The following is a 14,934-nucleotide window of genomic DNA, read 5'->3' as shown; positions in this document are numbered from 1 at the left end:
CCCCCCATTCCTCATTGTGAGCTCCGGCTCGCTTCCTTCCCTTGATGCCATATTGCCCCCCATTCCCCATTGTTAGCTCCCGGCTCACTTCCTTCCCTTGCTGCCATATTGCCCCCCATTCCTCATTGTGAGCTCCGGCTCGCTTCCTTCCCTTACTGCCATATGGCCCCCCATTCCTCATTGTTAGCTCCCGGCTCGCTTCCTTCCCTTACTGCCATATTGCCCCCCATTCCCCATTGTTAGCTCTCGGCTCGCTTCCTTACCTTGCTGCCATATTGCCCCCATTCCTCATTGTGAGCTCCCGGCTCGCTTCCTTACCTTGCTGCCATATTGCCCCCCATTCCTCATTGTGAGCTCCGGCTCGCTTCCTTCCCTTGCTGCCATATTGCCCCCCATTCCCCATTGTGAGCTCCCGGCTTGCTTCCTTCCCTTGCTGCCATATGGCCCCCATTCCTTATTGTGAGCTCCCAGCTCGCTTCCTTCCCTTGCTGCCATATTGCCCCCCATTCCCCATTGTGAGCTCCCGGCTTGCTTCCCTCCCTTGCTGCCATATTGCCCCCATTCCCCATTGTTAGCTCCCGGCTCACTTCCTTCCCTTGCTGCCATATTGCCCCCCATTCCCCATTGTTAGCTCCCGGCTAGCTTCCTTCCCTTGCTGCCATATTGCCTCCATTCCTCATTGTGAGCTCGGGCTCGCTTCCTTCCCTTGCTGCCATATTGCCCCCATTCCCCATTGTGAGCTCCCGGCTCGCTTCCTTCCCTTGCTGCCATATTGCCCCCCATTCCTCATTGTGAGCTCCGGCTCGCTTCCTTCCCTTGCTGCCATATTGCCCCTTTCCCCATTGTTAGCTCCCCGCTCGCTTCCTTACCTTGCTGCCATATTGCCCCCCATTCCTCATTGTTAGCTCCCGGCTCACTTCCTTCCCTTGCTGCCATATTGCCCCCCATTCCTCATTGTGAGCTCCGGTTCGCTTCCTTCCCTTGCTGCCATATTGCCCCCCATTCCTCATTGTGAGCTCCGGCTCGCTTCCTTCCCTTGCTGCCATATTGCCCCCCCATTCCTCATTGTGAGCTCCGGCTCGCTTCCTTCCCTTGCTGCCATATTGCCCCCATTTCCCATTGTTAGCTCCCGCCTCGCTTCCTTACCTTGCTGCCATATTGCCCCCCATTCCTCATTGTGAGCTCCGGCTCGCTTCCTTCCCTTGATGCCATATTGCCCCCCATTCCCCATTGTTAGCTCCCGGCTCACTTCCTTCCCTTGCTGCCATATTGCCCCCCATTCCTCATTGTGAGCTCCGGCTCGCTTCCTTCCCTTACTGCCATATGGCCCCCCATTCCTCATTGTTAGCTCCCGGCTCGCTTCCTTCCCTTACTGCCATATTGCCCCCCATTCCCCATTGTTAGCTCTCGGCTCGCTTCCTTACCTTGCTGCCATATTGCCCCCATTCCTCATTGTGAGCTCCCGGCTCGCTTCCTTACCTTGCTGCCATATTGCCCCCCATTCCTCATTGTGAGCTCCGGCTCGCTTCCTTCCCTTGATGCCATATTGCCCCCCATTCCCCATTGTTAGCTCCCGGCTCACTTCCTTCCCTTGCTGCCATATTGCCCCCCATTCCTCATTGTGAGCTCCGGCTCGCTTCCTTCCCTTACTGCCATATGGCCCCCCCATTCCTCATTGTTAGCTCCCGGCTCGCTTCCTTCCCTTACTGCCATATTGCCCCCCATTCCCCATTGTGAGCTCCCGGCTCGCTTCCTTCCCTTGCTGCCATATTGCCCCCCATTCCTCATTGTGAGCTCCGGCTCGCTTCCTTCCCTTGCTGCCATATTGCCCCTTTCCCCATTGTTAGCTCCCGGCTCGCTTCTTTACCTTGCTGCCATATTGCCCCCCATTCCTCATTGTTAGCTCCCGGCTCACTTCCTTCCCTTGCTGCCATATTGCCCCCCATTCCTCATTGTGAGCTCCGGTTCGCTTCCTTCCCTTGCTGCCATATTGCCCCCCATTCCTCATTGTGAGCTCCGGCTCGCTTCCTTCCCTTGCTGCCATATTGCCCCCCCATTCCTCATTGTGAGCTCCGGCTCGCTTCCTTCCCTTGCTGCCATATTGCCCCCATTTCCCATTGTTAGCTCCCGCCTCGCTTCCTTACCTTGCTGCCATATTGCCCCCCATTCCTCATTGTGAGCTCCGGCTCGCTTCCTTCCCTTGATGCCATATTGCCCCCCATTCCCCATTGTTAGCTCCCGGCTCACTTCCTTCCCTTGCTGCCATATTGCCCCCCATTCCTCATTGTGAGCTCCGGCTCGCTTCCTTCCCTTACTGCCATATGGCCCCCCATTCCTCATTGTTAGCTCCCGGCTCGCTTCCTTCCCTTACTGCCATATTGCCCCCCATTCCCCATTGTTAGCTCTCGGCTCGCTTCCTTACCTTGCTGCCATATTGCCCCCATTCCTCATTGTGAGCTCCCGGCTCGCTTCCTTACCTTGCTGCCATATTGCCCCCCATTCCTCATTGTGAGCTCCGGCTCGCTTCCTTCCCTTGATGCCATATTGCCCCCCATTCCCCATTGTTAGCTCCCGGCTCACTTCCTTCCCTTGCTGCCATATTGCCCCCCATTCCTCATTGTGAGCTCCGGCTCGCTTCCTTCCCTTACTGCCATATGGCCCCCCCATTCCTCATTGTTAGCTCCCGGCTCGCTTCCTTCCCTTACTGCCATATTGCCCCCCATTCCCCATTGTTAGCTCTCGGCTCGCTTCCTTCCCTTGCTGCCATATTGCCCCCCATTCCTCATTGTGGGCTCCGGCTCGCTTCCTTCCCTTGCTGCCATATTGCCCCCCATTCCTCATTGTGAGCTCCGGCTCGCTTCCTTCCCTTGCTGCCATATTGCCCCCATTCCTCATTGTGAGCTCCGGCTCGCTTCCTTCCCGTGCTGCCATATTGCCCCATTTCCCATTGTTAGCTCCCGCTCGCTTCCTTCCCTTGCTGCCATATTGTCCCCATTCCCCATTGTTAGCTCCCGGCTCGCTTCCTTCCCTTGCTGCCATATTGCCCCCCCATTCCTCATTGTGAGCTCCGGCTCGCTTCCTTCCCTTGCTGCCATATTGCCCCCCATTCCTCATTGTGAGCTCCGGCTCGCTTCCTTCCCGTGCTGCCATATTGCCCCCATTTCCCATTGTTAGCTCCCGCTCGCTTCCTTCCCTTGCTGTCATATTGTCCCTATTCCCCATTGTTAGCTCCCGGCTCGCTTCCTTACCTTGCTGCCATATTGCCCCCCATTCTTCATTGTGAGCTCCGGCTCGCTTCCTTCCCTTGCTGCCATATTGCCCCCCATTCTCCATTGTTAGCTCCCGGCTTGCTTCCTTCCCTTGCTGCCATATTGCCCCCATTCCCCATTGTGAGCTCCCGGCTCGCTTCCTTCCCTTGCTGCCATATTGCCCCCATTCCTCATTGTGAGCTCCGGCTCGCTTCCTCCCCTTGCTGCCATATTGCCCCCCATTCCTCATTGTGAGCTCCGGCTCGCTTCCTTCCCGTGCTGCCATATTGCCCCATTTCCCATTGTTAGCTCCCGCTCGCTTCCTTCCCTTGCTGCCATATTGCCCCCCATTCCTCATTGTGAGCTCCGGCTCGCTTCCTTCCCTTGCTGCCATATTGCCCCCCATTCCTCATTGTGAGCTCCGGCTCGCTTCCTTCCCTTGCTGCCATATTGCCCTCCATTCCTCATTGTGAGCTCCGGCTCGCTTCCTTCCCGTGCTGCCATATTGTCCCTATTCCCCATTGTTAGCTCCCGGCTCACTTCCTTACCTTGCTGCCATATTGCCCCCCATTCCTCATTGTGAGCTCCGGCTCGCTTCCTTCCCTTGCTGCCATATTGCCCCCCATTCCCCATTGTTAGCTCCCGGCTCGCTTCCTTCCCTTGCTGCCATATTGCCCCCTATTCCCCATTGTGAGCTCCGGCTCGCTTCCTTCCCTTACTGTCATATTGCCCCCATTCCTTATTGTTAGCTCCCGGCTCGCTTCCTTCCCTTACTGCCATATTGCCCCCCATCCCCCATTGTTAGCTCCCGGCTCGCTTCCTTCCCTTGCTGCCATATTGCCCCCATTCCTCATTGTTAGCTCCCGGCTCGCTTCCTTCCCTTGCTGCCATATTGCCCCCCATTCCTCATTGTGAGCTCCAGCTCGCTTCCATCCCTTGCTGCCATATTGCACCCATTCCTCATTGTGAGCTCCGGCTCGCTTCCTTCCCGTGCTGCCATATTTCCCCCATTTCCCATTGTTAGCTCCCGCTCACTTCCTTCCCTTGCTGCCATATTGTCCCTATTCCCCATTGTTAGCTCACGGCTCTCTTCCTTCCCTTGCTGCCATATTGCCCCCATTCTCCATTGCTAGCTCCCGGCTCGCTTCCTTCCCTTGCTGCCATATTGCCCCCCATTCCCCATTGTTAGCTCCCGGCTCGCTTCCTTCCCTTGCTGCCATATTGCCCCCCATTCCTCATTGTGAGCTCCGGCTCGCTTGTATTGATCCTGCGATCTGATTCCCCCGTTGTGTGACTTGTAAAGTCCTCCGTGGCTTTCCTTAGCTAGGTCCGTGCTCAATAAATACCCTAATAATAAAATTAATAATGTAAAATCATGTGGCGGGACAGAATCAGTCAGTTCTTTGCCCAAAGTTATCCAAGGGATCCATACAGAATTCCCTCTCCTCTCCCATGTGAAGTGAATGGAATGTGTGGGCAGGAATTGCACGGTCTTTCTATTTTTGCCAAACAATAATACAAGCCGAGCATGTCTTTCTGAAATAAAGAGTAAACATACCATGAAGAATTTCACTTCTGGTACACCTCATCTACCCGCCCTAAATTAACAAGATTTTTCTGCACACAGCAAGCCACCCAAGCATTCCAGGATCAGAAATGAATGGTCATTCCAGTGCCAACTCGGTCACTTGTTTTGAAAATATTTTGGTTCAAATCCATGTTCAATCTACCACAGTCTAATGCAGATGTTGCCTTCCAGCTCCAATGGTGGTGCGCGGTATAGATCAATCCAGCAACGTCACAGCATCCAACAATAACGATACACCACTAGTCCTTGTTGGATGGGCTCACCTCAAACGTTGGGATTGGGACATCTTTCATTTCGCAAATTCGAATCTTAGCGGGTATTGATTTTTCTAGTGTAAATTAATTCATTGATTGCCATTAAATTGGGAATTACTAGCACCTAGCATTACAGTGCTTAAAAGTGTGAGGAATCCGGCATGAAGCACTGTATGAGACATATATTTCCGTTTACACCTATTTTTTCTGGGTAGAAATATGAGGGAAAACAAACAGTATTTTAAAGCTCTTTCAGGAAGTGTGGTGTATTGTCCCTCCCTTGGGAAAATGGACATAAAGCAAAGTGATTAACAGTCGCAAAGTGAACGCTCGTGTTTCGTAAAACAGGGGGGAAGGTTATCAGACCTCCTCAACCATCAGGCCCTCCACATTCTCTGGGGTCTTCACTAGATCTCTCCCTTAATGTGCTCGCAGCAGTAAAGCAATGTTCAGCATCACCCACCCCCAGTAACTCCCTTCAGCCTTTACCATGAGGTGTTGAGAGGGAGATACTAGTCATTTCACTCTGACATTTGAACACATGTTCACTCCACCAGCAGCTCTGTAGTTGTATGACAAGAATCCTAGTTACTGTCCTGTCGCCCCTGGAAACAGACCTCCCCCCCTTTACCTCCATGAGAGATGTCTTGAAGAGAAGCAGAGGGATTTTACTAATCACATTGTTGCCTTTGCACAGAGCCTGATCTGCACCAGGGTGGATTCCAAGGTCTGCTACATTACCAAGATGGACAAGAGCAAGATCCCCAGCCTGGATTCCATCAGCAGTAGCTTCCAGAACATGCAGGTGAGAGCTGCCTCTGCACAGCAGGGATACCGGCAATCCCCTGTGGATGGGGAAATCGGCCCGGAAGTCAGGCAACCTCTGTGCAAGTACCTACCCATGCCTTCGCTGTACACACTGAGGCGAGGGGCATCTTTCTACTTCTGTCGACTCTTAGGGTGGCCACATGTGCTTTGCCAACAGGAGGAGGCTTCACACATCAGCCCTCCCCCATCCCCCCAAAGGGTTTCTACTTCTTCTATTTATTGGGTGCCAAAGGAGAGTTAACATGATGTCACTGTATGTGTCCAATATGTTGCCGAGGTCAACAACCCATCCGTCCAATTAAACACAGAAATGTCCAACTGCAACAGTTTAAATAACACAGACACTCTGAACATGTTTAATTTCGTACACAAGGAGCTGGTGTCCAATTAGTAATCATATCTATTGAATACATATTGTTTTCATGTCCATGCTTAAGACTAGCTTTGGGTAGTAATATTTCTAGTTCATGCACTGATCATGGCGGATCTCTGCCCTGTGGGCAATGCCGCAAGGAGCCATTCTGTGTGCAAGTGGTAAAGGGCGCAAAGAGAGCCCTTTCTTAGCCTGTATTTGGGGGAGTACATCAACAGAAGGGATAAGGAGGATTAAAGACAGGGCAGGGAGCAGCCAGTGAAATTGATTAAAAAGTGCATCTTACAAAGGAAAGGTTTAAAAACTAAAAATATATATGCAGGAGGAAATGCTTTATATTGTCGCGATAATACCGACATTCAACCCCCTGTGAGATATAGGCTTCTTGCAAGACAAGAGTTCAGAAGGTGTCAGTGAAAGAGCCCTCCTTGCTAAAGAGGTCCGAATGTGGGGTGGGGGAGAGGATCAGGGGTAATGCTGATACATCAGTGCTCATGGAGAGGGTCGTGAGTGCATGGCAGGCATCCCCGAGGAAGGGAGGGAGGCAAAGGCAGAGGCCGGACCACATGCAAGGCTGGGGCTTGCCATCTGCAACTCTCCAGATGTTCTGGACTACGACTCCCATGACCCCTCACCATTGACTGGGCATGCAAGGGGCGATGGGGGATGCAGCCGAAACATCTGGAGGGCAAAAGGTTGCATGAATTTGACAAGTGCAGGCATACCCTCATATTTTAAATTAAAGGTCAGAGTTACCCCTATAACAAAGGCTCTTTTCCCCCAAAATATCCCTGGTATATTGGACTGCCTGCATCATTGTTAGGGCATAAGCTTGTGTTTTTCTCCATAGTCTGTCTTGACTCTAACATTAGTTTGCACTGGTACATGGTCTGTCTGTGGAGACAGACACACCCTTCGTCCATGCAGACTGGCATGGATGCTGCTTTCCGCTTGCCCATGAAACTAGAGTGAGGCATTGCACTGCCCAATGCCGCTTCTTGATATGCCAAATGAACACCTGGGAGGTGCATCAGAGAAAGGTAGATGGTTAGGAGGGAGGGCACTAACCAACGGCATTGCATCACGTTCTGAGCCAACTTCCAGGCTTCCACAAACCTCCCTTTTGTAGTTGTGGCTCTTAGGTAGTGCTGAAAGTCCTGCCTGTAAGCCAAAACTAATGATGGAAAAAGGAGGTAGGCGGGTGGTGAGATGTGGGGAGCGACACACAGACTGTGGGTGTTTGGTTCTTTACCGACCCATTGATCACCCTGGTGACGCGAGTCCCTATGGGAATACTCACCTGTTATAGACATAAGTACATCAGTGCTGCAGGTGTAATAAAAATATCTTAACCAAGTGTGCCTTCAGCCACTTGATTTATAAGCAATGTGTGTGCCCTCACATCCGAAGTCCTATTAAAAACAAGCATTGACAAAGCAAACAGTTTTGGCTTGTGTATAGATGTTAGCATACATGCCAACATTCCGAGGCACGTGGGAGGGAGATTTCGTCCGAGAAATCAGGAGATGTACATTTCCACATATGAATGCGTTGGGGCTAGAATTATTTTAGGTGGAAGAACGTGAAAAATAGCAATACTTTTCACTGAAAAGCCGGGAGTCTCCCGCCTAAATCGGGAGGGTTGGCATGTATGTATTAGATGGGCACTTGCCAGGCACTTGCTATCATATCCCCACGTAGTCACACTATTTGTCATCTGCTGCCGTCTTATGGGCAGGAAGTGCCCTAATGGCAGTGCCTGGCAAATGCCTATCACCTGCCTACACAAAAGCCCAAACTGTTGGTTTTGCCAATGCTTGTTTCACTCGCCTTCTCCTGGCTCCTACAGCGGTTGCTCTCTACTGTGTCTTTGGCTCCTTCTCTGCAAGGCCTCCAAAGAAAGGTGGCTTTTTCAACTGCCCATCTGTTTTTATGACTGCTGTTTTATTTTTTCTAGAATGAAGCTCGTTTGTGCTCTGAGCTTGTTGCATTTGGGCCACAAAGAGCTTTATTTTAAAAGAAATACTCCTGGCTACATGGCTTGGGTGCTGGTAGTCATATAGGCCGCTGTAGTGGGCTATATTGGCTTTTAGAGACATAGGACAGCTCGTTAAATCTGAGTAAAATGTCTGTCATTGCCCACCAGGGTAGGCTCCCGGCAGGTACAGAGTGAAAAGGTCTTTTTTATTATTTCTGACTATATGGTGCTTGTAACTGGAATGGGGGGGGGGGGCGGGTACTGAAGTGAATGGTGGCGAGCAAAGGGAGTCCTGGGGGGGGGGGGGTCACCGCCCGAAATAAAGAGTAAAGGAGCGGGATAGATTGGGATAGAGGTCGGAACGGGATAGATTGGGAAAGAGGTCGGAGGTGGAAAAAACGGATATTCCAGAACCGGCCGTAAAAAAACAGTCTTTTTTGGGCGTGACCATTAATATTCGAGAATTTCACATAGAACCACATCGCAATATTGCATCTGGCCGGGGGTCCAGGCCCCAGAATCCTCACACAGATTCACTGATAAGAGCACATGCCAGATGCAGCCATCTTTCCCCCAGGCTCCGGTCTACTGAGCTCTGAGAAGAGTGGGAGTGCATGGCAGCCGGGTTTGGTGGCAGGAGATATAAGCCCTCCTTTCCATGAGGAATGAGTGGGGCATGGGACGAATAGGTTGATGCCAGCAGAGACAAAGCATGCAATGCCAGCTGGCAGAAAGGAGGTGGCAGACGGAAGGTGGAGGTTTGTTGTAGGGAGACCAAGTGTAAAAATGTTCTTAGGCTGAAGGTTGAGTTTATTGTGAGGTGGTAGATGGTGGCAAACAAGGGCAGGTAAAGAAAGAAGGGGCGTGTGGTGGAGTGGGATGGGGAATGGGAAAGAGCTGAGTGGGAAAATGGCGACAGGAGAGACAGGCAAACACTTCCTTCTGTGACGGATAAGTGAGCAGGATGCATATGGAGGGTCGTGTCAGGGGAGACAGGTAGTATTATCTAGTGCAGGGGCGTGATGCCCCCCGCCCCCAGCCCTTTCACCACTGCCTCTCTGAAGTAGAGGGGACTATTATATGAACCCTGTCAGGGAAGTTGTGAACGTGGTGCCCTGACAGAACATTAAATGTAGTCCATGAGGGTAGCCATGAATAGGAGCGTGTCGCAGATATGCGTTCCACGCCCGCAGTCCTAATGACCATCTCAGACGCCCAACCAGGGTCGGACTGGGACAAGAAATATGCCTGGTCACCCAAAATAAAGTGGGCCACCCCTCGCCTCACGACCCTTAACCTCTGATGACATCACCGGAAGTGATGTCATTTGCCCCATCCCAAAGTGAAATCCCGGGAAGTGATGAAACACGACCTTTCACCCCTTGACAAAACAGGAAGTGGCATCAAATGGCATTGTTCCTAAGTACACCAAATTACTGTGAATCCAAGCAGACGTCCAAGGCCAAAGCATATGTTATTGTATAGCACTTGCGCTTAAGCTCTTTTTTATATAACAAATATGCATACAATATCACCGAACCTGTGTTGGTACTCATTTATCGACCTAAGAAGGATGAAAGGCTTTTTGGAAAGAAAAAAAAATGGGAAAAAAATATATATTTTCTTTTCAATTTTCTTTTCTTCCAAACCGGCCCAGGCATGGCCATAAACCGGCCCTCACTCCCCAGCCGAAAGGCCGAGGGGCCAATCCGACCCTGTGCCCAACTCTTGAGTCAGACCTTGCTCCAACTTGTAGGTTTCTTGAGATGCATTGGACGCATTGCAGAGAGCCATACAATCCTGTGCAGGCCGCGAGAGAATATTGTTTGTTCTACAGAGTAGATATTTAGATGGCTTCATTAGACCTATAAGCTAAATGTCAGTGTCTCATACAGAGAAAAAATAAAAAACACAACTGATGAGTGTGACATTCTCTGAATTGTTACCTAGCAATCATTTTTAATTTCACAAAGACATAGGCCATTGACACAGGAGGGTAGCTCAGGGGCAACGTGCTTGCCTTGCAAGCAAGATGACACGGAACAACACAGGTTTGATCCCCGGTACTGCTTAGAAACGGCAGGGTATTAAGCGTGTTATAAATAGCCAATCATATCATCACATCACAGGTCTTCTGGGTCTACCCTATGCTCTCACTGACACGCCTCTATCTGTGCATTTAGTCCACTTCCAGTATCAGCCCAACGTCGCAGGTGAGCAGCACCTACACCGCGCAGAAGGAGGCCGTGGTGGATCGCACCGTTTTGGGAACCAATGTCAACGTGCTCTGCAGCGGTGTCCCCATCTATTGGATTCAGGAAACAACAGCAGGTAATTACCATCTTGCTATCTTTACAGGTGGGAATGAAGAACTATTGTTGAATTGTATTAAGTAGACCACTGTAACATTTCAATCCATAGCTTGATTAGGTCCGTAAGCCAAAAAAAGTCACGTGGGGGCCGGCTGCTGAAAGAACGCAGAGTTAGGTTTTTCTCTTAGCTCAACACAGAGTTAACACAGAATCATTAGAAAAGCATTGGGCCAACAAAAATGACCAATTTCTACTTTTAAAGAATATTTCACCCAAGTAGCTAAAAGGATGGATTGATGCTTCAGATGATAGTCAATCTATGAACAGAGATCAGCCGAGGGCTGGTTTATTTTTGCATCCCGACGTTGTAGCACCTTGACATGGCAAGACATTCACCTCTGCACCTTGGTTTTCTGGCTGCCAATGAGCTTGAAAATGTTTAAAATTCGTAAACCGGAGTGAACATCTAGGAAAGGCAGCCTGATTGCTTTGATATCTTCTACAAACGTTAATAAAACAAATCTAGCAGGTACCAAGTGCTATAACTCTTGGATCAATGGACAACGCTAAGCCACAGTACAGGTTCCCGTCTCCTTATTGGGTATAACATGGAGCCAACGGGGCGGAGTTTTGGGATAGGTGTAACTGGGCCAGCTCCCCTTAGAATCATGCTTCTCCACAGTTCTACCCTCTCTCACCTAAATGGCTAACTTCTCAGCGGCATGCAATCACCCGCAGTCTCTGGGGCTTTCAGTGACCCGCACATCTTCCTAGGTAATGTGTAGAGATTTATTTTCCCTTGGGTTTGACCGGTCACAATGTTGTGGTGGTCTGTCTGGATTTATAGGATAATACCCGGCATGTGGTATTGGGTATTGAGCATTAGACTCCTATGCGTGGTGTTGGACCATGTATGAACAGGCTCCTTTCATCCCCTATTGGCAGCGCGAGCTGGGATCAGCCGATTATTCTTCCAAGACCTCAGCCACAAACTCACCCCTCCACCACTGAATAATTCCACTCAGGGAAGAGGATTCCATTCCTTTCCTCTGCATCCCCTCTTTCATCCTCATCCTCTTCTCTCCTGTCTCCTTCCTTTTTCATGTTCCTCCTCACCTCTCCTTGGTCACCTTTTCGGCATCCCGGCTGTTCCACCACACAACTCGTTCCTTAACTCCCCACCTCTCCCTCCTTTCCACTTCCTCGGATATCTTTATTCATTCTCTAGCCTCCACTCCTCGTTTCTCTTTCTTGACCTCTTCGCCTTCTCTTCCCTCTTGTCTTCTCCAAACTTTGATCCATCTCTTACCTCATTCTATCCTCTTCTTTTCCCCACCACACTCTGTTCTTTTGCCTCCTACATCTTGTTTACCACTCCTACACCTCCTCCCTTTGTCCATCACATCCACGTTCCTCTCTTCCACCCCTACTTCTACTCTCTATTCTCCATCCTCTGCTCTTCTCTGTCCACCACCTCTGGTCCTTTCTTTCCCATCTCTGCGCTTCTCTGTTTCTCTTTCCTTCCCACTTATCTTTCCCACCATCACTCTTCTGCCTCCCTTCTGTGCTCTTCTTTCGTCCTCCGCCACTCTTCACTACCTTTGCTCTTCTCTCTCCCTCTCCCACCTCCACACCGCTCGCTCTCTTCCTTTCATTCTTGCCATATGGCCACAAGCAGAACTGGACCTCACTATACGCACTCCTAACTCGCACCCTTCTCGAAATCCTGCTCTCCTTATGCAAGGTTGGCCTTGGAATGACTAATAGTTTAATTGTGTACAGGTGTGAGGATCATGCAAGTATAACTATGGTTTTGCTACTATTAAGATGGATTGTACATTCACTGGATGCTAACACTCAGTTAACAGCCAGTGCTGCAGCTCCACTACCCAATGTTATTTTAATTCTTGTTGCCGTCTTGGATTCAATCTCTGGGTGGCTGATGTTACTGAGGGTTGTGATGAGTGGGGTCTTCTCTCTTTTATAACCAAGTAAGGTTTCTGGCACGTCCGGGTCAGCATGGGTTGGGCCGTGCAAGGTCCATGTACTGCTCGGCGACACCATGCACAGGCTGTTGTCTTTCATTGAACCAAGCAACCTTATCAATATTATGAGATCAACGAGGCCTGCTTTGGTGGATCCCCAGACCATGTGGTCCTTTGCGCTAAATCTGCTCTGTACTCCACAAAGTGACTTCTTCTGATACCACCAGCGAGCATTAAGGCCAACAGTTCTAGAACCATGTACGGAAGCTTCGTACCTATGTAACAGTGCCTCCCTGAGCTTGCAATGAATCCTACCTCACTGAAGCTGGATCCCCTGTGACATTCCCTAGTATTTGAAGTTGATTCGTAACTGAAAATGAAGGTGCAAGTTTAACATATTTTCCTCATCTCACATGATCCATTAAACCTGCTACGCAAAATCATGATCATCTTTACTGAGGAGCGACTTTGCCACTGGGTGATGAAAACTCCAGTTGAATACAATACCTAAGTGGTCTTTGGTCGAGCTCAAAGCTGTACCAATGAGGCATTCAGTGTATTTGTGGGTTCCTGCAAGCCCGATCAATTTATCACCACCGTGCACGCCGTCCAATAACTCCATAGAAAAGCTGAACCATTCCTTAAAATCTGAGGCCCACCCTTCAAATACATCCATAGGAGGCCAGGTATCGTAACCTACCATTGCTAGCAAGTGAATGACCCACTTCAGACAGTACCAAGTTTTTCTGGCATTAGACCACATTGTCTTTGGAATTCCTCAAAAACATGCTTGTTCGTTCTCTGGCATTGCTACATTCTTGAGGAATTCTCTTCCACTTAAAGTCACGATTTTACTTACCGACTTACAGCTAAGAAGACAACTTTTACCAGACTTTGTAACTTTGAGTCAAAATCATCTGCGATGCAAACGTTCTCAGGGTGCCTGCTGATAGCAAACCATTCTTCAGTTCGTAACACGTCAACATCCAGGAAGCTTCTAAAGAAAATAAGTTTGCAGAACTTAAACTGACAAGCCAAACGAAGCAATAAACTGACAAGCCAAACAGTAACAAAATTATGAGCCAAAAAGGAACAGGAGAACCAAAAAGAAACAATAAACTGGCCAGCCAAAAAGAAACAAAATGATGAGGCAAAAAGGAACAGGCGAGCCAAAAAGAAAGAATAAACCGACAATCAAAAAAGAAACAATAAACTGGAGGGCCAAAAAGAAACAAAAAGCCAGAGTTTATACAAAGGTATGGTATCCATTCAAAGGCCTATCCTCCTGCCATAAAGACAGCTAGAAAACATGCATGATCATGTTAGATAGGCAATATAGGGAGAGAGAACCTGCCTGAAGCACTCACAACTCACAACCATCAAATTCCTTTTAAGTGGAGGCTTCTTGGTATGGAACCCCATTCAGTGTAATTATGTCATAGCAAGGGTATTCCCAGGGATAGGAAATATGGAGCACTGCCACTATATCTATGTAGATGATTCTCTGGTTTATGTTGCTATTGTTTAACACTATATTTTTATTCTATTTCTTTGCAGCGTCCAGAGCTCTCTATCGGTACTGCTACTACTACGACTGCTACCTTGTGTACATTGGGGGTCAACCTTACCTATACTGCAGATACATTTGCTACTATTACAACATATAGGGTTGGCTGCCTATTCATAAGAAGACATTGGATACTCCGGTGAAGGTTTCTAGTGTTTCCTGAATAAAAGCAATAGATCTAACAATCGAAAGATGGTTTATGTGAACACTGGTGTTGAGGACTCTTTCCTTTTCCCTAGAGGTGGCCCAGCTGCAGCACTCACTGTGGCTTCAATGCTGACCCAATTTATGCGCAATATCCGATCGTTTAATGCACTACCCGTAAATATGTTTGAGAAATTTGAATTTTAGCATTGCAATAGCGATATGTTTGCCTTTCAATATGGGACATATTGTTTTTCTTTGAAATATTAATAAACAAATGCTAAGATTAGTACATTTGTATTTATTCCAAGCCCAAGCTGCATAGCCTATGAAAGAGATATCACCAAAGTAAGGGAGAAGCCAGCATTTATAAGCTGCATGCCTCCATATTGTGTTAGTTATTGTTCTTTATAAAAAACCAAACAAACAAGGAAACATATAGAGCTATTCATTATTCTTTCAGACAATGTCACCAGATAACTTATGAAAACTCACCAAAACACTCAATTAAGCTCATTGTGACGCTAAAATGAATGTAATTTGATCAGTACAACATACAGTCAAAAATAATTAGATATGAGCCATGCACCATGCATCCAACTATAATTTAGCGGTTTGATTTTGAATTTAGTATTTTCTCTTTTTTCTTAATTTATT

At 48.8% G+C, this 14,934-nt stretch overlaps 1 protein-coding gene across 1 annotated transcript in view; it reads left to right on the top strand.

Annotated features, from left to right (window-relative positions):
- Positions 1-14,566, top strand: part of LOC138504281 (surfactant protein C-like) — a 38,949-nt gene extending 24,383 nt beyond the window's left edge. Inside the window, exons 4-6 of the mRNA XM_069624668.1 lie at positions 5,788-5,895; positions 10,453-10,600; positions 14,124-14,566. Coding sequence (XP_069480769.1) covers positions 5,788-5,895; positions 10,453-10,600; positions 14,124-14,233 — 366 coding nt within the window. The 3' untranslated portion in view covers positions 14,234-14,566. The remainder of the gene's footprint in view (positions 1-5,787; positions 5,896-10,452; positions 10,601-14,123) is intronic.
- The last annotated feature ends 368 nt before the right edge of the window (positions 14,567-14,934 follow it).

This window comes from Ambystoma mexicanum, chromosome 11 (genome assembly GCF_040938575.1).
Source record: "Ambystoma mexicanum isolate Mex_15411 chromosome 11, UKY_AmexF1_1, whole genome shotgun sequence".
Lineage (NCBI taxonomy): Eukaryota > Metazoa > Chordata > Amphibia > Caudata > Ambystomatidae > Ambystoma > Ambystoma mexicanum.
This window is presented reverse-complemented; position numbering and strand designations above follow the sequence as displayed.